The sequence below is a fragment of the Phyllostomus hastatus genome, unplaced genomic scaffold (assembly GCF_019186645.2).
Source record: "Phyllostomus hastatus isolate PE091 unplaced genomic scaffold, TTU_PhHast_1.1 phas_contig_198, whole genome shotgun sequence".
In the NCBI taxonomy this organism is placed as follows: Eukaryota; Metazoa; Chordata; class Mammalia; order Chiroptera; family Phyllostomidae; genus Phyllostomus; species Phyllostomus hastatus.
In genome coordinates, this window is record NW_025333715.1 from 7,844,616 (window position 1) to 7,866,794 (window position 22,179).

General features: G+C 63.7%; 1 protein-coding gene across 1 annotated transcript; it reads left to right on the forward strand.

Moving 5' to 3' along the window:
- The first annotated feature begins 325 nt into the window (after positions 1 to 325).
- IL2RB (interleukin 2 receptor subunit beta) lies at positions 326 to 17,802 on the forward strand. Its single transcript, XM_045835116.1, has 10 exons — positions 326 to 426; positions 2,967 to 3,087; positions 3,492 to 3,606; positions 4,563 to 4,644; positions 6,762 to 6,867; positions 8,274 to 8,422; positions 9,629 to 9,794; positions 10,325 to 10,421; positions 11,726 to 11,810; positions 14,850 to 17,802. Exons 2-10 carry the CDS (start codon positions 3,000 to 3,002, stop codon positions 15,612 to 15,614), a joined length of 1,653 nt encoding a protein of 550 aa, XP_045691072.1. The 5' UTR covers positions 326 to 426; positions 2,967 to 2,999; the 3' UTR covers positions 15,615 to 17,802.
- The last annotated feature ends 4,377 nt before the right edge of the window (positions 17,803 to 22,179 follow it).

Genomic DNA, 22,179 nt, shown 5'->3' on the forward strand with positions numbered 1-22,179 from the left:
GGATGAAGGTGTCAAAGGTGGCCGGTGTGGGCCGGGGTGGGGGTGGCATAGCAGGGACATGAAGGGTCTTTGCCCCCTCGGGCTCCTGTGTGCAGCAAGGTGTCTATCTGAGGTGTGTGTGTGCTCACACTGCTTCGACACCCACGCCCCCCAGCCCCGCCCGCCCCCGGAGGAGGGAGATCTTATCTGGCCCCTAGGTGCTCCGGGAGTTTCAGGCTTTCTCAGCAGCCCCGACTCTCTGGCCCCCCCCACCTCCACCCCCAGGCCGTGCCCCCTCCAGCCTCTGCACAGGAAGTAGGCTGGCCCTATAAGCCTGCTCCGTGAGTCGCCAGCGCCAGAGCCGGAGCAGGGCCCTGGGGAGATGGCTGTGGTCTCGGCCGCAGAGAGGACCCGAGAGAACGCGCCGCGGCCCCATGTCTCAGCCAGGTGATATGCCACCTTGCCCTGCCCTGCCCCCGCCCTGTGCCCTGGCACTGGTAGCTCTCTCTCTCGGCCCCTGCCACCGGTCCCAGGGCCACTGGAAGTCAAGGTCTCGGGGATGGGGCCCACACTGGGGAGGCTCCCCTGTGAGTGCTGCTGAGGAGGCTTGTGGGGCAAGGGAGGACCCCGGTTGTGGAGTGGGGGTGCCAGGAAGTCTTCAGGGTTCAAGTCTGGGCTGGCCCACCGTGTCCCCAGGATCCACGAGGTGGGGGGGGATGCCCTTTCTGGGGCTGCCTGGAGGACTGCTCTCTCTTCTCCTGGGGGCGGAGGCCTCCCGCCCTTAGCTGTGTTTGGAGCAGTGGGAGTGGGCCTGTGGGTGGGCGGCGGGGGGACAGAGCCATGGTTAAGGTCTCCTTCTGCCCCCCACAACCAGGATCCCATACCTGCTGGGCAGGTGCCCCCCGGAGTGAAACAGCGTGAGTGGGCCGTGTGTGTGTGTGTGTGTGTGTGTGTGTGTGTGTGGGTGTGTGTCGGGGGGGGGAGTGCTCAGAGGGGACGAGGGAAGGAGGTGTCTACCAGGTTCAGAGGCCGGGTGGGATTCATCGCTGGCTACCGCCCTCCTGCTTCACACCCTCCCCCAGCCCCCAAGAGCCCCCCTCATGCCTCCGTGTCTGCCCCCTGGAGCCTCTGCCACACCCGGCCGGGGTCAAACCCCCGGCTCCCCCAGCCTCCAGCCCCGGCAAGAGGCTCGCTGCCTTGTGCCTCAGGCTCCTGGCCTGAGAAAAGGAGTCACAATAGCACCGCGACTGTGAGTCGGTTGAGGACTGAATGAGGTGATATCTGAGAAACGCTAGTGCCGGGCTCGGAGCGGGGCTGCATATTAGTCACCCTGGGCCTCTTCTTCTAACGTGAAATCAGATGACCTGGTTTGAGTCGGGCCCCTGGGCAGCTCCTTGTTTCTTTGCATCTGTCAGAAAGGAGCCAGTGCCGCCCACCCCTTGGGCTGTGACGGGACCCGGTGAGTCAGTTGGTGCGCACGGCCCTGCAGAGGCCAAGGGCGCGCATCGGTGCGTGTGGGGGCCCCGGAGGCCGGTGCTGGGGCTCGGAGGTCTGACTGGTCCTCCCTGAGGCCCGGCCTCCGCCTCCTCCCGTGAACCTTGCCGCACCCTCTGCCTGGGGCGCTGGGAGCTCTTGATAATGCCTCTCCTCTGGCCGCGCTCGCCCCTGCTGGGACTGCAGCTGCGCGCTGACCTTCTCGCAGTTTTCCGTGCCTTTGCCCTGCACTTCCTCTCACGCTGGGGCTCTGTGTCCTGTCTTTTACTGGGCACGGGCGTGCCTGCTGGCCAGGATCTGGCCCCAGGTGACGCCCCTCAAGGGGTCCATAGTATCTGTGCCCCAGGGTCGTGATGGAGCGACCGAGGGCAACAGGGGGCTTGCTGGGAGCCCTGTTGCTGGGCTCTGTGCCCTGCGGGGGCCCAGTGCTATGCCCTGTGACATTGGTGGGGGTCCAAAGAAAGAGGCCACCAGCCCCACCCTGGGGAGCTCACCCTCTGGCGGGGATGGTGGGCCAGGCGTGGAGGAGCCCACACCCACGGGGACCTCTCGGGGCTCCTTCCCACACTGGGCCAGCTGCCGACCGCTGGCCTGTGCCCGGGGTAGGGAGGCCATCGGCCTTACCTCTGGGACCAGTGCCCGGGACAGGGGCTGGGCAGGGTAGAATGGCGTGAGAGAACAGGCTTTGGGACCGAGTGCGGGGATTGGATCCCGGCTTGGCCTCTTCTGCACACGTGACCTTGGACAAGTTCATGCCGTTTCCTTGTCTGTGTAAGGGGAGAATACCAGCACCCCCAAACCCCCACCTGCTGGGCACATGAGCAGAGCCCGTGCGCCAAAGCACCAGGCGAGCGCAAGGGCTCAGCACCCGCAGTGAGCGCCATTGCAAGGTCACTGGCCTGCGTGCCCTCCGGTGGGTGGGAAGCCACAGTCAGACGTCACGGGAGGGGCCCGACCTTCGCCCCGGGCCGTCCGCGCTGACTCAGACCCAGTCCGCCTCTTACCGGCGGTGCGGCCTCGGGCAGCTGGCTCTTCGCCTCCCCGTGCCTCAGTTTCCTCACCTGAACATGGGGACAGTAAGACTGTCTCCAACAGACGCTCTGGTTGCTGCAAGTGAAGAGTTTAAAACAGAGCCTGGCGCACAGAGCGTCCTCACGGGCGGCGTCAGCGGGGTGAAGGGAGCCGGAGAGGCCCTCGCGCTGGCCGCTCTTGGTGGCCTTGAGCAGCTCTTTTCCTTTCCTGAGCCTCAGGGTCTCCAATTTTGAACAAGCGGCTCGGCCTCCCCAAAGAGCCCTTTCGGCAGCAGCGCCCACGTGTGTGTGTGGGTCCCGGGACGTCTGGAGGAAGGGAGTGAGCCTGGGTGGGGCGGAGGCCCGCAGGTGCAAAGGCCCTGGGGTGGGGCTGCGCTGTGAGGTGGAGAGCAGACCTGCGCCCCCGACAGGGGTGGGTGGGGGTGGGTGCTCACGCGTGCTCGCCCCCTCTTCCTCCCTCAGGGCTCCCTTCCCCAGCCCCCACCTGTGGATGTAATGGCGGCTCCTGCTCTGTGCTGGCGTCTGTCCCTCCTCCTCTTCCTCCTGCCCCTGCCCATCCTTGGGGCGTCCACAGCGGTGAAAGGTGAGGATCCCGGCATCTGGACATCTGTGCCCAGGTCCCTCATCAGGGGCAGGAGGCAGGGAGGAGGGAGGCAGGGAGGAGGAGGGCAGGGGACAATGGGACCAGAGATCAGGGGTCCACTTCCCCCCTCCCCCTCTGCCCCACCCCCACGTGGCCTCTGCAAGCCACAGGGGGACACTGGCCTCTTGTCCCTGCCCCGCTTTGCCTTGCCCGTGGGGACCGTGCAGTGTCTGGGGCTCCGTTTGGTCCTCTCTGAAACGGGCCGCGCACTGCTTCTCTGCCCGTCCTCCTCGGGCAGGCCGAGGATGCCAGGGGCAGGGGCGGCGGGGGGGCCCCGAAGGGCAGGGCAGGGCAGGGCGGGGGGGCACCCTGCACCGGCCGCTCACACCCCATCTTGCCGGCAGACACCCCCGAGCTCACATGCTTCTACAACTCCCGAGCCAACATCTCCTGCATCTGGAGCCCGGGGCGGGGCCTGCCGGACCCTTCCTGCCGCCTCCACGCGAAGCCGCGGCAACGGTGAGGGTGGCGCCTTGGGACAGTGGGGTCTCACCGCCGCTGCCAGGCAGGCTCTTGGAATCCTAACTCTTAGACTCCGAGACGTCTTCACTTTGAAAGCCTTGGGTACACGGAGGCCACAGACTCTCCTTATGACAGGGGTCTGGAAAGCTCAGGAGTCGGATGTTTAGACTGCTGGGACCTGGAGGGGAGGAGGGTGGTGTGTGGGGCCAGGCCGGAGAGGGGCTGGGCAGGGGAGACCGGGGACGTGGCTTTGAGCTCGCTCTGCTGCGGCCGGACGAGGCTTTAGAGGCAAAGGGGGAAGGAGGGAGGATCCCAAAGCTCCTTGAGTAAGCCGGGATTTTTTTTTAAGATTTTATTTATTTATTTTTTAGAGAGGGAAGGGAGGGAGAAAGAGGGAGAGAGAGAGAAACATCAATGTGCGGTTGCTGGGGGCTGTGGCCTGCAACCCAGGCATGTGCCCTGACTGGGAATCGAACCTGCGACACTTAAGCTGGGATTTTGAGAGACCCCTGTGGGAACTGTGGGGACAGGGGACGTGGGAGCGGTTGGGGAGCTTGGGAGGGGGTGGGAGCTGAGGGAGGGAGTGTGGTGACCCAGACGTGCTGGTGACGGCAGCAAAGGCCCCCCCGTGGGTGGTGATTCCGTGAGACCCCCAGGGTCCAGCCCCACAGGAAGACTGTGCTGGGCTCTAGGTGCAGAGGCCAGGTGTCCCGAACTGGTTTGCGCCTAGAAGGTCCCTCTGGCTGCTGTGGGCCAGGCCGGGGTGGGGAGGGCAGGAGAAAGGGCTCTCGAGGGCAGGCGGAGCAGACCGGGGACCTGACTGACACCCCTGGGGGGTTGGCACAGGGCGTCCGCGCAGAGACTGGCCTCACGGCACGGGGGACCGTCCCGAGAGCCAGCGCTGGGGTCCCTCCTTTTCTTCTAAGGTTTTCTTTTTTTTCTTGCCTTGAAAGTTCCTGGAACAGATCCTGTGAGCTGCTCCCAGCGGGGCCGGCATCCTGGGCCTGCAACCTGATCCTTGACGGGAGCCCAGAGGTGAGAGGCCCAGGGGCCGGGCGGGCGCCAAGGGCTGCCCTTCCAGAGAGGAGCTGGGCCGGCCCAGGCGCGGGGCTGGGGGGCGGAAGGAGGGTGGGCAGCCGCCGAAGGTCAGACTCTGGTCTGCCTCGGGGATGGCGGGCCCCCGGTGCGCGGGGCTCCCGCTCTGCTCTGGTCCAGCCGTCTCCCCAGGCTGGCAGGTCCGCGGACACTCCCGCACCCCTCCTCCAGTGGGGAGAGCACCCCGGTAATAGTAACAGCCACAGAGCGGACTCTTCCCGAGGCCGAGGGTCAGGAGCGTGGATTCCGGCACTGGGCAGCCTGGGCCCCGACCCCAGCTCCACTGTGCACGGCTGGGTGCGGCTGGGTGGCTTCTGTGCCCGGTTCCCTCCTGTACCTGCCTGGAGGGTTGACCTGGGTGTTGTGGCCCAGAGTAGGACAGGCCTTGACCCGATCGTCAGTGGGTCCCCAGGACTCCGGTGGGCACCGGCACTCTCCCCTTCTAAACTAAGGAGGAAACTAAGGCTCAGAGAGGCATGGTCTATGCCCGAGGTCACCTAGTCAGCAAGTGGCAGAGCCGCAGCCCAGACCCTTTTCCATGGCACCAGGCTGCCTCTCGAAGGGCATGTGGCCATGACCGTGGCCGCAGCCCTGTTGCTGTGCCTCCCACCATTGTTCGGCAAACCCTCCTTGGCAGTGTGGGGCACCAGGGTCACCCAGACCACGTTCACCAACCACCCCCAGGTCCTCTGCCTTCTCAGGGGACAGGAGAGAGGGCAGACAGGCCTGCAAGACGCAGCTGGCACAGGCGCGGCCTCGGGGACCAGGCTGCCGAGCCTGTCCCCCTGAGCTCTGCAGGTCCTGGCCCTGCCTGGCCAGGTGGCTTTCCTGGCTGCTGCGTGGCCTTAGGCGAGTCCCTGAGCCCCCCCCCCATGCTTCAGCCTCCTCAGCTGCAGGATGAGGACAGGGGAGGGCCTGTCTCATAGGGTGTCCAGAAGTGTGTAAATGCTCAGAAGGGCGCTGCCACGGACCGAGTGCCCACAGAGCGTGTTATTGGCACCTTTCCGACCATAGCCATGGCAACGATGACAACCACGCTGCTGCTCGTTACCTGGGGAAACCTGGCCCCCGTAGGAGCTGGGAGAAGGCCAGGGCAGGGTCCTCGGGGCGCAGAGGGAGGACCTGCTCCCGGCTCCGGGAACCCTGAGGCCGAGGCTCAGGGTTTGCCCGCAGCGGGCCCTGCAGCGAGCCAGAGGGACCGGGCCCCGGGTCCTGGCTGTGAAGGCAGCGCCCCGGGCCCGGAGCACAGACCCCGGCCGCGCTGGCTCTAGGCCCTCCTTCTGCGGAAGCCGCCCGCTCGGCTGCCCCCGGTCAGCCGTGGCCAGCCGGGGCCGCGGTCTCCATGGCGCTGTGCACACACAGAGAGCCCGGGGCTGCATCTGGGCTCCCCTGCAGACTCGCTGCGTGACATCGGGCAAGCCCCTTACCTCCCGGAGCCCCGGGTTTCTTGCCTGCGGGGCGGGGATGGACTGCTGTGAGACAGGCGGCGTAAACGCCCGAGCAGCACCTGCCCACACACGCTTAGTGCCACCTGGCCATTTCTTTCCAGAATAATTGGGAGGCGGGGTGGGGGGAGATAGGGGGAGGGGAGGCTTTCACACCCAGAGCTGTTACACAGGCACAGTGCCAGCCCTGCCCCTTCTTGGGGACTCACCCTGCTCGCACCCCTCCCAAGGCAGCCCCTTCCCGTCAGGTCAGCGGTTGGCAAATGACGGGGGCCCACCGGCCAACACCAGCCTGCTGTCCGCTTTTGTAAATAAACCTTTATTGGCACAGAGTCACGCCCATTCTTTTACACGCCGTCTGTGACAGAGCTGAGTGGTCATAACGGAGACCATACATAGGACCCGCTGGGTCCGAAATGTTTACTCCCTGACCCTTTACAGAAAACATGTGCCGACCCCAACCTGAGACAGGGTGGGCGCCTGGCGGGGCCCCACCTGCCTCGCGGTCCTGCTCTCCCCTCTGCCCGCACCCCCACCTCGGAGGAGGACGCGTCCCCAGGCCTCCCTTGCCTGCCCCAGCGGCCGGCGGCCACATCTCTGTCCCCCTTCCAGTCTCAGATGCTGACCGCAGCGGACGTCGTCAACATGTCTGTGATGTGTCGGGACAGGGAGAAGTGGCGGTTGGCGATGACCCAGAAGTTCCAGCCCTTTGAGAACCGTGAGTGAGGAATCCAGGGTGGGCGCAGGGGTGGGCGCGGGGGGTCCGCCTCCTTGCCTGCCTGCTCTGTGGGATCACACTGCTCCAGTCTCTCCCCATCATCTGCCACACCCGCACCTCACGAGTTCACGGCCCGCTGCCATTGGGATGGAGGCCCAGCTCTTTACCCTGACACTCAAGGCCTGGCTTCCCCCCTCCATGCTAAAGGCCAGCTCTTCGGACTCAACTCGCCTCTCTGTGCCTCTGAGCCCCTGCACGTGCCAGTCACAGGGTCTAGAAGGCTCTTCTCCCCCAGGAGATTCCCACTCACCCTTCAAGTCTCAGTGAAAAGCCACCTCCTGCAGGAGGCCTTCCCAGACTTCCCAGCTTTTGGGCACCTCCTCTTCCAGGGCGTTTTTGTCCTAGGTCGTCAGTGGCTGATGATGGGGCGGTCTTCCTTACTGGGCTGGAAGCTCCCTGAGGGCAGAGCCTCTGCCGTCCCTGTCTCTATACTGAGTACTTAGCACCGAGTCTGATCTGGGTGGTGCTCTGGGAAGGTTTGTCGAATGACTGAGAGCCTGCCCCATGCCCAGCCCTTCCCGCCTCCCCGCAGACCTTGCTCTCACCGTCTCTGCGGAGGAGGAGGGGCAGAGGGTGAGCCCCGGGCCCCGCTCTCAGTGCAGCCCTGCCTTCACTGTCTCCTGACCGACACAGCACCGAACCTGTCTGAGCTCAGTGTCCGCATCTGCAACACGGGATAGTCCGTTACCTGCCGCCCGTGGTTGCTGTGAGGAGTCTGCAAGCCGAGACTCAGAAACTGCTCGGCCCAAGCTCCGTAAACATTCGCTTGTAGCTCCGTCTGTTCGTGGGGCTCTGCAAAAAGTCCCAGAATGACGACACTGTGATCCATTTAACTTCGGAACCCTAAAACCGTCTCACTGCCTGAGACTGAGGACGTTGGGTGGAATGAGGGAAAGGGTCGCTGAAAACTCTCAGAGCGTTCCTGAGTGCAGAGAAAGGCGTCCCTCATTCATTCGTCCGGCAGAGATGTAATTGAGCGCCTGTGACCTGCCGGGTGACGTCGCAGGCACCAGGGGCCCGTGAGAGAACGGGGTCCCTGCCCTCGGCGAGCTCGTGCTCGGGGGAGGGAGACAGGGGGTAAATAAAGGACCCCAAACAGGGGCTCGGTGTGTCCGGCGGTGACAGGGCAGGGAGATCACTGCAGCGGGTGAGCGGACAGAGAGGCGGGTGGCCGGGGGAGGCTTCTCTGCACAGGTGGCGTTTGCGGGGTGACCCGCGGGTTTCTGGGGGGGGAGGGCGTGCCAGGGGGAGAAACAGCAGGTGCGAGCACCCCTGGGCTTCATCGTCTCGGCGTCAAGATCCAGGCCCCCCAGAGCGTTCTCCCCCTTCCTTGCTCCCCGCTCCAGTTCGCCTGATGGCACCGAACTCCCTCCGTGTCACCCACCTGGAGACCCGCAGCTGCAACATCACCTGGGCCATCAACCAGTCCTCCCACTACATTGAACGGTACCTGGAGTTTGAGGCCCGGAGCAGGGACACAAGCCTCAGCTGGGAGGTGAGTATGGGGCCCAGGCCAACCCGCCCTGAGCCCCCCTCCCCGTGCTGGGCGCCCTGCCCATCGCCCCTCTCAGCAGAGGCACAGCGGCCCCCAGGCAGCCCCTGCTGCCCCTCTGTACTGCTGGCCTCGGCCTCTCCCTCCCTCCCTCCACGCAACCCCTGACACCCAGGGTTCCAGCTGGTGGCAGATTCCAAGCTGACACCAGGCGAGGTTGCCGTAGCCAAGAGACAGGAGACTCCCCTCTCTGTGAGATTTCAGAGGCCCTGGGGGGCTCCCTCCCCGTTCTTCAGATCCAGAGTGGTCCAGGCCCACGGGGGTCTGGCCTTACTCATTGACTCGTTCCTTTATTCACTCGCTCGGTCACTCAGCAAACACTATGCACTGCACGCTGGGGAGAGAGTGCAGGGCCAGACCGACGATCTCCCTGCTCTCGGGAAACTTACATGGATGCACGTGGGGGTGAAGCAGGGGGGCGGGGGGGGCAGACAGTCAGCAGAATCACAGGAACAGGAGGCTGCGGGACACCAATAAAAGTCACCAGGGACAGGAAATGGGATGATGCGTCTAAGAGGGATGGGGATAGGCAACTTCCCGGGGACAGGTGACCCGGGAGGGCTGCTCTGAGATCGGAGGGTCAAGAAGGAGCTGACCCTGCAAAGATCGGGGGAGGGTGTTCCACGCAGAGGAAGCCGCCCCGGCTAAGGCAGAACACTGCCTGGGTGTTGCGGGGGGGGGGGGGGGCGGGGCGGGAAAACCAAGGGGAGGGTGCGGAGGTGAGAGGGTCTGCGGGAAAATCCCTCTCTCTGGCCGTGCGGAGAGGAGAGCCGGCTGCAGTGGGAGTGGTGGGAGCAGGGCAAGGAGGCCAGGCTCAGGCAGGCCTGAGCGGCGGTGGGAGCTCAGAGCGGGAGCCCGGAGGAGAGAAGGGGAAGGGTCCAGAGGAGGTCCTGGAGGTGGCACCAGCTGACTGGCAGGTGGCTTTGACTGGAGCGGATGTGTGAGAGGGAAGGCTTTAGGGTGAGCCTGGCGTTTGGGCCCCAGCAATCGGTAGTCAGGGGGCCTTTGGGGGGGTGGCTGGGGTGGGGGGAGGAGGTGGCTGGAGGGGAGAAAGGAAGGCGTTGCTTTGCTCAGCCCTGCTGTGAGAGGTGAGTGGGCAGGGTGGGCGGTGGGCGCCCCTCCCCTTTGACAGCTCTGTCTCCACCCCAGGAGGTCCCCCTGCTGACCATCGGGCAGAACCAGCGGTGGATCTACCTGGAGACCCTGGACCCGGGCACCCAGTATGAGTTACAGGTGCGGGCCAGGGCCCAGCGAGGCAGCAACTCGACTTGGAGCCCCTGGAGCCGGCCCCTGGCCTTCCGGACGTTGCCTGAGTGTAAGGCGGAGCTGGGCAGGAAGGGGCAGCGGGGGGGCCCTGGGGGTAGTTGGTGGGGCGGGCTGGGGCTACCGTGCTTCTCCTCATCATTAGCTAGCTTGATGTGACCCTGCGGGGTGGGCATCGGAGGGTGGGAGGCATGTCTGCGCTAGTTTTACAGACAGGAACGGGGACTCCGCGAGGGGACGGGGCGGCCCACAGCCTCATGAGATAGTGGGGAGGCCGAGAGGCTGAAACCGGGAGGTGAAAACTCACTTTCTCCACCTGGGACCTCTCGCTCCGGGTTTCTGCTCGGGGCAGCTGCGGGCTGCTTTCACCTCCCGGCCTCAGTTTCCTCATCTGTAAAGTGGGTGCCATGATGCCCTGTGTTGGCCCGGCAAACAGCAGCTCGGCTGGGCCGGTTGGGATGCTGGGAAGGCCGTGGGTCAGAGATCGGCCCGCCCGCAGCACCAGCTGGGTGCGGAGTGATCTGGGCGAGCCGGGGCGCCTCTCTAACCCCTCTCTCCCTGCCCCTCCTCCCACCACGGCAGCCCCTTCGCCGGGCCATATCATCGTGGGCCTCAGCGGTGCCTTTGGCTTCATCATCATAGTCTACCTGCTAGTCAACTGCCGGTACCTCGGGCCGTGGTAAGAGCGCCCGCCTCCCTGTCCGTCCCGCACGCTCCCCTCGGACACACGCACTCCTCGCCAGGTCACGTGCTGGGCTGAGCCCCCTGCTCGGACACGCCACCGCTCCCTCTGCCCTCCCAGGGGCCTGCCCTGCCTCTCCCCGTGAGCCCTCCCCAGAGGTGGAACCCACGGGAACAGCCTGATGTGAGTGGGGGAGGGAGGGCCCTAGGTGGGGGCCTGGCGGAGTGATACCCTCAGGAGCGTGTGTGCACATGGGCCTGTGTGTGTGTGGACGCACGCCAGCTGGTGTGTGTGTGGGTCCTTGTGGCTCCGTCTGGGTCCCGGCCGGCTCAGTGCCAGGCTCGGTACTGGGTGCTGGGAGCGCCACGCACATGCGGTCCCGTCTTCCTGGAGGGAAGGCTAGTGCTTGACAGTCAAACACGTACAGAGGGACACGCCATGACTAGGACGGTGCGGGAAGGCGCTGGTGCGTCCGCAGCAGGCCGCTGGGGGGAGGAGCCTCAGCGGAGGGGTGGCGTGGGGACCTTCCCCGAGGAAGCCGTGATTCCCAGCGGGGGGCGGGGGGGGGCGGTGGTTGATGGGGAAAGCAGGGGAGACAGCGTGTGCCAAGGCCCTGGGAGGCAGGGAGGCAGGGAGGACACTTCAGAAACTGAGAGCGCGGGGAGGTGGTTGTGGCTGGAGACCAGAAGGGGGTGGGGGAGGGGGCTGACCCGAGCTTGGACACGCGGGCAGCAGCCACGCTTTCTGGGGTCTCGAGGCCCAGAAATGTATGCACCGCATTTCAACGCTGGTGCATACAGACGCTGGAGCCCTCAGGCTGGAATTCGGCCCCCACTCACCCCTCCCCGCCCCTGGAGCCCTGGGGCAGCGCGCCCCCTGTCCCGGCCGCCGAGGACGGCCCTGACCCGGAGGCCCACGATCTGGCCTCTGTCCGAGCTCCCTCCTGGTTCGCTCTGCGCCAGCCGTCTCTGTCCCTGTGGTCCCATGGTCCTCCGCCACAATTTGCTCTTCCACAGAGCTCCTTGTCGCCTCCGATGGGTGGCAGCAGGGCACCCCGCTTTGTGTCGGTGTCCCCGTTAGAATGTCAGCTCCTGGAGAGCGGGCACCTTCCCCGTCGGCCAGTCCTGGGTCCCAGTGCCCAGCACGGTGTCCTCCCTCGCTGGGCATTCGATCCGTGCCGACCAGATAAATGCTCCCGTGTCGAGTGGCTCCGGGCCCTGCCCGCAGGGCTGTGGGCTGATGGCAGGACACGGTGGCCCCTTCCCTTCTCACCCTCCCCCTCCCTCCCTCCCCCCGTTCAGGTTGAAGAAGGTTCTGAAGTGTCACATCCCAGACCCCTCGGAGTTCTTTTCACAGCTGAGCTCGGAACACGGAGGAGATTTCCAGGTAGGAGTCCGGAGGTGGGGGGCAGAATCGCACAGCTGGCACGGGCCAGCTGACACATGGGCAGTGGTGCCTGGAGATGGGGCCAGAGTAGGAGCTTTGGCCCTGGGTGGGAGCAGAGGACCACTGAAGGGAGCACACTCGGGTGGGGTGGGGTGGGGTGGGGTGGGGTGGGGTGGGCCCATCCCCCGGCTCTGTCACAGCATTCTCTGGCAGAAAGGCATCCCCTGTTTGAGGCAGGCTGCCCGGTTCTAATCCCGGCTCCACCACTTCCTGGCTGTGTGACCTTGGGCAAGTGATAGAACAGCTCTACACCTCGTTTCGTCACCTGTGAAAGGGGGAGGAGCATAGTGTTACTCGTCCATGGCCCCGACGACACTGCTGGCCCACGGGCGGTGCTCAAGTGGCCCTCACTAGAATGGTCACCAGTCTGTTGACCAAGCAGGTCTTGGCAAGCAGAGCGTGGGCTGGAATTCAGCCCCGCCCCCACCTCCCAGAACCAGGTGCCCTGGGTATCCCCGCTTCCCCGCACAACCTGAACAAACCACCATCTACAATGGCCCTGACAAGGAGGCCCAGGATCTGGCTTCCCTCCTAGCTCCCTCCTCCTGGTTCACTCTGCTCCATGGGGTGCAAACGCTCCCCACGCCACAGAGCACAGACGGTGCTCCCTCGGCCCCTGCACAGAATCCCAGGCAGGCCCGTCCTTTCGCACAGGCGCTCAAAGTCCTCTAGTCACTTCCGGTCACAAAACACAGATGCATGTGGGTGGTGCTGGCCCGTGGAGCAGTAACGCTCTGAAGCCAGAGTCGTCACCTCCCCTCCCCCAGTCCACACCCACCTCAGGAAGGAAGCTTCAAGGGGGAAGGGGGATGTGGTGGGCTGCCTGTACCACCCTACCCGCCCCCCACCTCAGGCTCCCTAGATTTGTGGGGGATGGGGGAGGGAGGGCTGGAGGGGGCTCAGGAGGAGTGCTGAGGGGCTGGAAGGCCATCCTGGACAGGAGCTGCCATGAGCTGGCTTTGGAGTTTTCTACCAGGGCTGGTCCGGGCCCCTTGTGGAATTTTTTGGAACACTCAGCCCTATAGATAGTGAGCTCCCCACCAACAAAAGTATGCAAGAAAGCCTGGCTATGCATCAAAAGATAGCTGAAGGGGTTCCCACACTGGACCTGGCTGGACGCTGAAATAGATGCGTTCTCAGTCCTCCGCCAGCTTGCGGTCTTTCTGATTCTGGGGCCTGGGCATTCTGAAGTGAGAGTGGGGTCCTTCCCACAGAGCTGCAGACCACTCCATCTTCCCAGGAGGTCACCCCCAGTTTCAGACTCCTGCCCCAGGCCTCGAGTGTGGAGTTGTCCCTGGGCACTCACCTGTGGCTGGGGGTATGGGCTGGCCAAGGGGGACCCCCGCTCATCCTCTGCATCTGAGTGGGGAGCCTGCTCCTCTTCCTCTCCCCAGGGGTTCTCTCCCAGGACCCTGGCTGCCAGGCCACAAGGCGCACTGTCCTGTCCACGGGACCTGGAGTGCGTGCCAGTGTGTGGGTGTGCACGCAGGGGGACCAGTTTCCCTGGCGCCCCCTCCTCTCTGCTTTCAGGGCGTTGTGGAGAGAGGCCCAGGCCCAGGAAGTGGCTGGCCACACACACGCCCGGGAGGGGGCCCGGGGAGGCCGGGCACACCAGCGCTGGCCCCAGGCCCGGCCCCTCCCCGGCGCTGCCCTGCCCTGCCCTGCCTCTGCGGCCCCCGCCTGGCCTGTGCTCTCTCCCTCTCTCCCAGTTGGCTCCCCTTCCTTGCTGTCCCCGGTTTGCTCCAGGGTCTCTCTCGGGTTTTTCTCCTGTAATAAGAACCCCTGGTTTGGGGGACGGGGTAGATTTCGTTGAGTGGTGTGTGCAGGCGTGTGCACATGGGCACATATATATATGTACGGGGTGCGTGCACATGTATGTGTCCGTGCACCTGTGTAACAGCCCACATGGCTCCAGAGACTCTCTCTGGGGAGGGAGAAATGGGACATTTCTCTACTGGTCCATTAATTCATGCAAAATATATCGACTGGCCCCGCAGGCCTGGTGCTGGGCACAGGAATGCAGCGGGGAGCCCGCCAGGCCGGGTCCCTGGGCTCTGGGAGCTGCTGGGGCTCTCAAATGCCCTGCCCCCAGGGGTCGACTGCCCCCACGTCTCTGCTGTGTGGCCTGCATCTCACCTGGCACCTGGCGCCAGTCCTGCCTTCCTCTCCTCACCTGACAACTCCCTGCAGGTCCGCAGGGAGGAAGCGGGGGAGCGCGGCAGCTCACTGCTGTGGGATTGAGGCTGAGAGGCGTGGGGACCTGCCCAGGGTCACATGGCGGCAGCGAGTGAGGGCCAGGGCCGGAACCACGCCTCCCTGCTCTGGGCCTGGGCTGTCCGGGTTCTGAGGTGGCCACGGAGGAGTGCTCTGATGGGTGCATTCCTCTCTCTGTGGACGGAGGGTGGGGAGGTGGGGTGGGGAGCCCGGGGCAGTGGGAGGGAGAGCACATTAGGGGATATTAACTCCCCACCAGAGACATGTCCCTGGCAGTGTGGGGGGGAGCCTGGGTCCCTGCCGCATGACCAGGGCCAGGGCACATCCGTAAAGTGAACCAGACGCGCTCTCGGGCCCTTCCTGCCTCGGCGCTGGCTGGGGGATTCACATGCTCACGCTAGTCCCCGGCAGACCCGGACCTTCTACCCTTTGCTGCGTCCTCGGTACCCAGAGTAGCACAGGGCTTGGAGCAGGCGCTGGGGAAGTGGTCCCTTCTGGGGCCAGCATGTCCCCGGGCACATGCAGCGGGCTGGAAGGCCTTCGAGGGGGTTAGGAAGCAGGCGCCTCCTCTGACTGACCCAGAGGGCTCCCAAAGCACCAGGCAGGGGGCGGGGCTGGGGCCACAGCCAGGGAGGGCGTGGGGGCGGGGCGGGGGCAGCCTGGAGTGGCTTGCTGCCAGAGGAGTTAGGAGCTGTTGCTGAGAACCTGGAGGAGATTAAACTGAACCTCTCGCTTAAATCCTGCACCGGCCTGTCTCCCCGGCAGAAGTGGCTGTCCTCGCCCTTCCCCTCGTCCTCCTTCAGTCCTGGTGGCCCGGCCCCCGAGATCTCCCCGCTGGAGGTGCTGGACAGGGAGGCCAAGGCCACACAGCTGCTCCTGCTGCAGCAGGACAAAGCGCGCTCATCCTCCCTGGAGACCAGCGGCCACTCGCTGACCAGCTGCTTCACCAACCAAGGCTACTTCTTCTTCCACCTCCCGGACGCGCTGGAGATCGAGTCCTGCCAGGTGTACTTCACCTATGACCCCTGCGTTGAGGAGCCCGACGACCAGGGCGGGCCTGGAGCGCCTGAGGGGCCTCTCCTCCCACCCCTGCCGCCTCTGCCAGGGGAGGACGACGCCTACTGCACCTTCCCCCCCAGGGATGACCTGCTGCTCTTCTCCCCTACTCTCGTTGGTGGCCCAGGCCCCCCAAACACTGCCCTGGGGGGCACTGGGGCTGATGAAGAGAGGCTACCCCCATCTCTGCAGGAGGGAGTCCCCAAAGACTGGGGCCCCCAGTCCCTGGAGCCTCCCACCCCGGCAGCCCCCGACCTGGTGGATTTCCAGTCACCCCTGGAGAACGCACTGGGAGAAGCTGGGGAGGGGGGCTCCGGCCCTGGCCCTGGCCTTGGGGTGGGGGCAGGCTTCCCCTGGGCCAGCCCCCCCGGGCAGTGCCAGGTCAGAGCCCCCACCTTCTGCCTGCCCCTCAACACTGATGCCTACCTGTCCCTCCAAGAGCTCCAGGATCAGGACCCAGCTCACTTGGTGTAGACAGACGGCCAGTGGCGGGGCAGGTGGCCACCCACTGTCACTCCAGGCCCAGTTGGGGACTCTGTCGCCAAGGCTTGTCCTCTGCTGAGATACTCGGTGTCCAGCTGCCCCCTGGACATCTTTGCCCAGATGGCCCCCACCGGGCCCTGCGCATGGGGCTGTTCACTGCCAAACCGCACGTGTTGCTCCCTCGTCCTACGTCCTGCCCCAGCCAGGAACTGCCGGCGGAGGGGCACTTGGACCCCCCATCAATCATGGGGAGCCCTGGGTTTTGCCTCTGAAGCATCGCTCCTCCCCAGCCTGCAGCAGTTCCTCGAGGAGGAGAGATCTCGTGGCTCTCCAGGGTTGGCGCCCGGCCTCTGGACTGGGCTGCCCGCCCAGCCCCACCCCCTCTCAGCCCCCCTCACCCACCTCCCCGGGGCTGCCGGAACCCTCTTTCCAAAACACACGTGTGGCCATGCCATCCTTGTTTAGAACCACGCCAGGACTCCTCACTGTACCCCTGGCCTGGCCACACCCCTCCAGCATCACACAGGGTCATTCCCTCTGGGAACCCTCTGGACAGTCCTCCTGAGCCCCTTGGAGCTCCCTCGTGCCCCTACACCTCTGCACACGCCATTCTCTGTGCCTGGGTGCCCTCCTCTCTCGTCTGGATGACAAACCAGCTCCATCCCTCCACTGTGAGCGCAGCTTCCCCTGGAGGGAAACGCTGCCGCCCTTCACGTGCCCGAACCCTGGGATTCAGTGCAGGAGGGACCAGTTCTCCAGGTCACAGGGCGGCTGGACAAAGAGGCCCTGTCCCTTCTCTTGGGAATCTCCCATGGCCGCAAAACGTTTGGCTCCTGCATCTTTAATGGGGTCCAAGCACGGACACACATCCCCCGCCAAAGTGGACCTCGGCCGGATCCTTCCGCAATGGCGTCACGGAGCACTCAGGCATGCTGCCGGAAGGAACCCCGCCTGGTCTTTCAGACAGCCCAGTGCTGGTCCCTGCTGCTGCCCCCTCCACTGCAGGGGTCTCTTCCGAAGCCGAGGGCCTGCTGGACCTCCTCCAGGAGTGCAGCTCCATCGCTGCACTTGGCACAGTGCACTTGACCCCGCCCCCCGTTGTGTTCCCCCGATAAATGAATGAGCTGTCTGGTGCCACCTTGCCTGGGCTTCCCATGCCCAGCTGCCTTCTCACGCACGGGGGCACCATCCACCTCATGAGAGCACCCTGGGCACCCTAACCCTTCTGAGGTCAGCACTCAGAGAAGTGAGGCCCCACACCCACTAGGTCCCAGCATCCCCGCTCCAGCAAGAGGCTCATCCCCTTACGTGGAAGTCCTCCCCCCTCACTTCCTTCTCAGGGCCTCCCGCCACCCCTCCACTTCTGTTCCCTCTGCCCCTGGCACTGATCACGCCGGTGACCTCTATCTCCCCACACCGGGAAGGCCCCAGCCTCCGTTACAACTGAGCAGGGAAAGTAAAGTGCCTATATTTATAGGCCTTGCTCGAAGCTGATTGGGCGCTTGACCCAGGCCAGCAACCTATGAGGTGGTTTAGAACAGAAGCTTTATCTAATCAGGGAGGCAAGGACTGCGCTGGCCAATCAGATTTCTCCCAGTCTTGGGCCTTTGACCGCAAGGAAGGAGGGAGGCCCCTGGACGCTGGCACACGTGGGGAAGGCACTGGAACAGGTTAGAGAGGCATTGAGCCCCGCCTCCTGATACAAAGACTCCTGCTGCTGAGGGGGCTACTGGCCGTTAACTCAGGATTCCTATTCCCTTATGGCCAAAATCACCCTTTCCTGAGGCTGCCCAAGTCTTCAGTTCTTACGATGGAATAGCTTAATTGCCCTACAGGGTCCCTTCCCACTCCCTGCCATCGGGTTCCTCGTATTCTGGGCCACTGGGTGCCGCCGTCCTGGCGCAGGCGTCAGACCCCTGCTGTGTGTGCTGGGGCAAACCGGGGAACCTCTGCGAGCCATCTGGCAGAGTCCTCGGGAGGGTGACATTTCTCAGCCTCGGTCACTGGTGTTACACAGATGTTCAATGATCTGTGTGCGCCATCTTTGATTCTGTTTACTTCGTATTTTTAAGTCAATGCACATTTTTGGTTATATCCTTTTATTTAACGGGAAATCTATTGCTTCTGTAAATGGAAAGCTGATATTCACGATAAATAAAAGGTAACTGTCAAAACTAAATACAATGAAACATGTTTTAATTCTTTGCCTGCTGGAATCTGCTCGGACTCTCAGTCAAAAGGGGAGATGGTAAGTGCCATGAAGCCGTTGAAGACATGCCAGCACGCAACAGAGACGCCTCCTTGAGAAAGAGCAAAAGGGTCGTAAAGGAAATATCTTTTTCACTAATAAGAGTCAGGTCTGCCTTATCCTGTGTCCAGGCATCATCTGACATGGTCTCACGGGAAAATATTGCACTTGACTTCTTTTTTTTTAAAAAAGATTTTATTTATTTTTATATTTATTTATTTTAATTTATTTATTTATTATTTTTATTTATTTATATTTAGAGAGGGAGGGAGAAAGAAAGAGAGAGAGAGAGAGAGAGAGAAACATCAATGTACGGTTGCTGGGGGCTGTGGCCTGCAACCCAGGCATGTGCGCTGACTGGGAATCGAACCTGTGATGCTTTGGTTTGCAGCCCGCGCTCAATCCACTGAGCTACGCCAGCCAGGTGCCCTTGACTTCTTACTGAACCCTGAATATTGAACCTTGGCTGCACCGAGTGTCAGCTGCACGTCCTCACTTCCGTGGACCTAATCTACCAAATGTGCGACGCAGCACCTGCCTCACAGGGGCCTTTCCAGGCGATGAGAGATGATGCTTGGGACGCATATGAGCGTTTTTTATTTATTTTTATTTTTTTCAGAACCCTCGACTCTGAGAAGTTGGACAGATCGTGGGCTGCCCCATCTGGCACTCAGAAAACTGCACTCCAGGCGGACTGCCGACGGGCTGCGCCTGCACATGGCGGACATCGCTGACAGACCGTGACCCGCCTTCCTCTGGAGCTTAGGCGCAGCCTTGGATTCTGTAGGCAGGTCCCGAATGATCAGAGCTGGCACCTGGTGGTGCCTCTGGACCAGATAACCCCTCGGGTTCCTTCCACAACAGAGACTCAGAATTTCCAGGTGGGAAACGAGATGATGGGGGTTGGAAAGCTGAGAGGGGACCGTGACAGGCAGGCACAGGGAACCCAGCTGGCCCCGCTGTTTCCGAGGAGAGACCCGAGCCGGCGGCGAGCAGATTAAGGGGCCACCGCACACCTGGAGGAGATGGTGTGATGGTCCGGAGTGCATGCAAGTGCGGCCTTGGGCGCTGGAACAAGGAGGGGGTGGTGGAGGGAGTGGAGGAGAGACGGGCCTGCGGGGTCGGATTGCAGGGGAGGGAAGCGGCACCAGCTGGGGACCAGGCAGCCCGAGGCCCGGAACCAGCAGGTGCGCAGCGGGAAGCAGGAGGCAGCCGGGCAGACGGGGGAATAGGAGCCAAGGGAGGGGAGGCAGGCGGGGCTTTCGGCCTCTCAGGTCCTCAGAGCCTTGAACCCTAATTGTCCCCTCCACACCCCAGTCCCCCAGCCCTTCTGCCCTCTGCTCCCCCCCCGTCCCCGCACCTCCGGCTCCCACTCCAAGCAGCTTCCAGCGCCCAGGCACCAGGGGAACTGTGAAAAATGACCACAACGAGGACAACTAACCCACCCTGTCCTAATCGTTGACATTCCGATGGCTCTCAAAACAGCCAAGAAACGCATGAGCAAGGGATGAGAACACTAACATTTATGTTTCCGACGCTGCGCCAGGCATCACCTCTCATCTCCAGGAAGGCGCCCTGTGAGGCAGGTGCCGGGCTGCACATTGGGCAGGTCCGGAGGCAACGGAAGCCCAGGGAGGTTCAGCCATGCAGCTGATGGGCGGTGCAGCCACGGCCCAGACTCAGGTACATGTGGTGCCACCGCTTTTGGCCCTTCGTAGACACAAGACAATTACATTCGTGAAAAAAAAAATAAGCAAAATTCCACTCTAAACGTACTGGCAACCCATGCAAAAGATTACAAGCAGCTCACATTCCATCACGGGCATGGTGGCTGACACCACCCCCACGCCGGTGGCCTGGCACCTCCGGGTCGGATCCCTGCTCGGTCTCCTCCTCGGTCCACGTGTCCCCTCTGGTTCCCCCCACCTCCGAGCCCTGCCAGGGCGGTCTTGCTCTGGCTGTGCCACACCCTCAGTGAAGCCTGCAGCGGTCCCCGTTGCCTTCAGGACAAGGGCGGGGCTCCTTAACGTGAGCCCACGATTGAGGGGCCTCGGGCAGGGCGCCTCCGCTCCTGTGCCTCGGCCTTCCCATCTGTGAATGGGGCAGTCAGGGGGCAGGGTTTCTAAGTGTCTTCTTAGCACCGATATTATGTGGTTTCAGGTGCCACACGAGATGTGGCTTGTGGCCGTGTCTACACGCACTTCACTTCAAGAGTGGGAGGCGACGGGCGAGGGTGCGGCCCAGAGTGGGCTCATTTAGCTCGACCTCTGCTGGTGCTTGAAGCCGCCCCGACACCCAGACCATCTGCTCCCGGGCTCCTACACATCCCTCAGGACCCCGCCCCAGCACCTCCACTTCCGGGAGGCCCTTCGATTTGTCCCAAGCGGGGCTGATGACCACCTCCTCCTGCCCGCTGCTGAATTCCTTTGGGGAAAGCCATCTGCTGTGCGGTGGGCCAGGCCCTGTGCTAGATTCGGGGGACACGGGGGAGATAATCACAGCTGCGGCAGAAAATCAGCCAGACCGCGTTAGCGCAAACCCGTCTTCAGAAGCCCCAGGCGCGAGGACCCTCTCTCTGCGGGAGCCTCCAACTGGGGCAAGGCGGGCGGCGTGTGGTCTGGGCCTTTAGGAGAAGGGCCTGGTCGGCGTCCCGCTGGTGTTGGGAGTAGGTGGTTGAGGACGGTCCTCGGGAGAGGAAGGGAGTCGCTCTCGCAGATCAGCAACCACTGTCTGGCAATTTGGGTTTTACCAACAGGCGGTGGGGGAGGGGCCGCCGTGGGGACGAGGCCTGTGAAGGCCGCAGCGGAACGCTTTCAACCCCTCAGCGTCTCTCCCAGAGCTGCGTGTGTGTGTGGAGCACGGGGTGTGCCTCGGGCTGTGGGCCGTGTGCTAAGCACCGCACTCGCTCCCTCCATCCCCCCGACAAAGCCAGAAGGGAAGGGGGTGGGGTGGGGGGGCTGCTCTTCATTGTCCAGATGAGAAGGCAAAGGCCGAGAGCGGTCTTGCGGGGTGTGTGTGGCTGGGACACGGTGCAGCTCGGACTGGAACAAAGGCAGTCTCCAGCGTGCACGGGGCAGGCCCTTCGTGGCTCTTAAAGGGCGTGCGGACACAGAGTCTCATGAAGTCTCTTAGCGACCTAGCGAGACAGGCATGATGGAGATTCTTGAGTCCTGCGTCACCGAAGAAGACAGGAGGCCCTGCGAGACGACGGGGCCGACACAGTGGGTTCAGGGGCCAGAACGGGGGGGACTGGAGCCCTGCGCGCTCACCCCTGCACCCTACTGTCTCATGGCCACTGTCGCCAGGGACGAGGGGTGGGTGTTGGGTTGTTGATTAAACTTCAGCTTAGCCCCAGCGGCCTCAGCCCGGCCCCAGTGACGGCCCGGGGACGTCCCCTTGCTGGCTTGCTCACAGACATTTTCCACCACCACAGCGATGACACACTCCGCTCCCGTCACAGCGCCGGGAGGGGGGGGTAGGGGGGGCGGTGGTGGCGTTCGGGACTGTGGGAACGTGCGGCAGGAAGTGCTGAGTGGGGAGAGAGGTGCCTCGGGGGGCGGGGGGTGCCCAGGCTGCAATTCCAGGAAGCCAGGGCACGGGGGGGAGGGAGGAGCTTGGGGGGACACACGCCGCCGCCTCCCATTCCTCCGTGCAGGGGGCCGCAGGCCAGGCGCTGGCCTTGGAGAGGAGCGCGATGACCGCCCCTTGTCTGCAGGGTCCTCGGCTCGTGGGGGAGGGAGTGACCACGGAGGGCACAGGCAAGAAGATTGGTAGCCACACCCTGCCTCTCAGAAGCACAGCACTCAGAGCCTTCACTGGAAAGGCCCGGCTTGGGAAGGTTCTGAAGAAGCCGCTACGTGTGGGAGGGGGAATGGAATCTGGGGCTTGGGCCACGGGGGCTCGGCCCAGCTCAGCAGGTTTGGGGTGAGCACGGCCCTCAGAAAGAGGGGGGAATTCTTAGAGATCCATTCCTTCATTCCTTCATTCCCTCAGCAGGCATTTGCTGAGGGCCTCTTAAGGGCAAGTCACGGCGCCAGGTACTAGGGATCCCACGGTGGACAGAACGCCCTCGACCCCACCCAGAGGGCCGTGCGGCCCCTCGGGGCAGCTGGTGTGGTGGCAGAAGCACGGACTCGGGACCCGGGCGGCCTGGACCAGGTCCTGCTTCTGCTGACTGCCGGCCGCGCCCCTGGGCTGATGCCTAGACATCCCTGTGCCCCAGGTTTCTCCTCTGTGAGGCAGGGGAAGTACCTGGACAGTCGTGAGGCTTCAGGATGTGAGTACATATGTAAAGTACTCGAAAGGGGT

Bases quoted from the DNA above. Each gene is read 5' to 3' on its own strand.
- IL2RB (XM_045835116.1), top strand. From the start codon at position 3,000: ATGGCGGCTCCTGCTCTGTGCTGGCGTCTGTCCCTCCTCCTCTTCCTC. The intron at 3,088-3,491 runs GTGAGGATCCCG...TCTTGCCGGCAG, and splicing joins GGCGTCCACAGCGGTGAAAG to ACACCCCCGAGCTCACATGC. The intron at 3,607-4,562 runs GTGAGGGTGGCG...TTGCCTTGAAAG, and splicing joins CACGCGAAGCCGCGGCAACG to TTCCTGGAACAGATCCTGTG.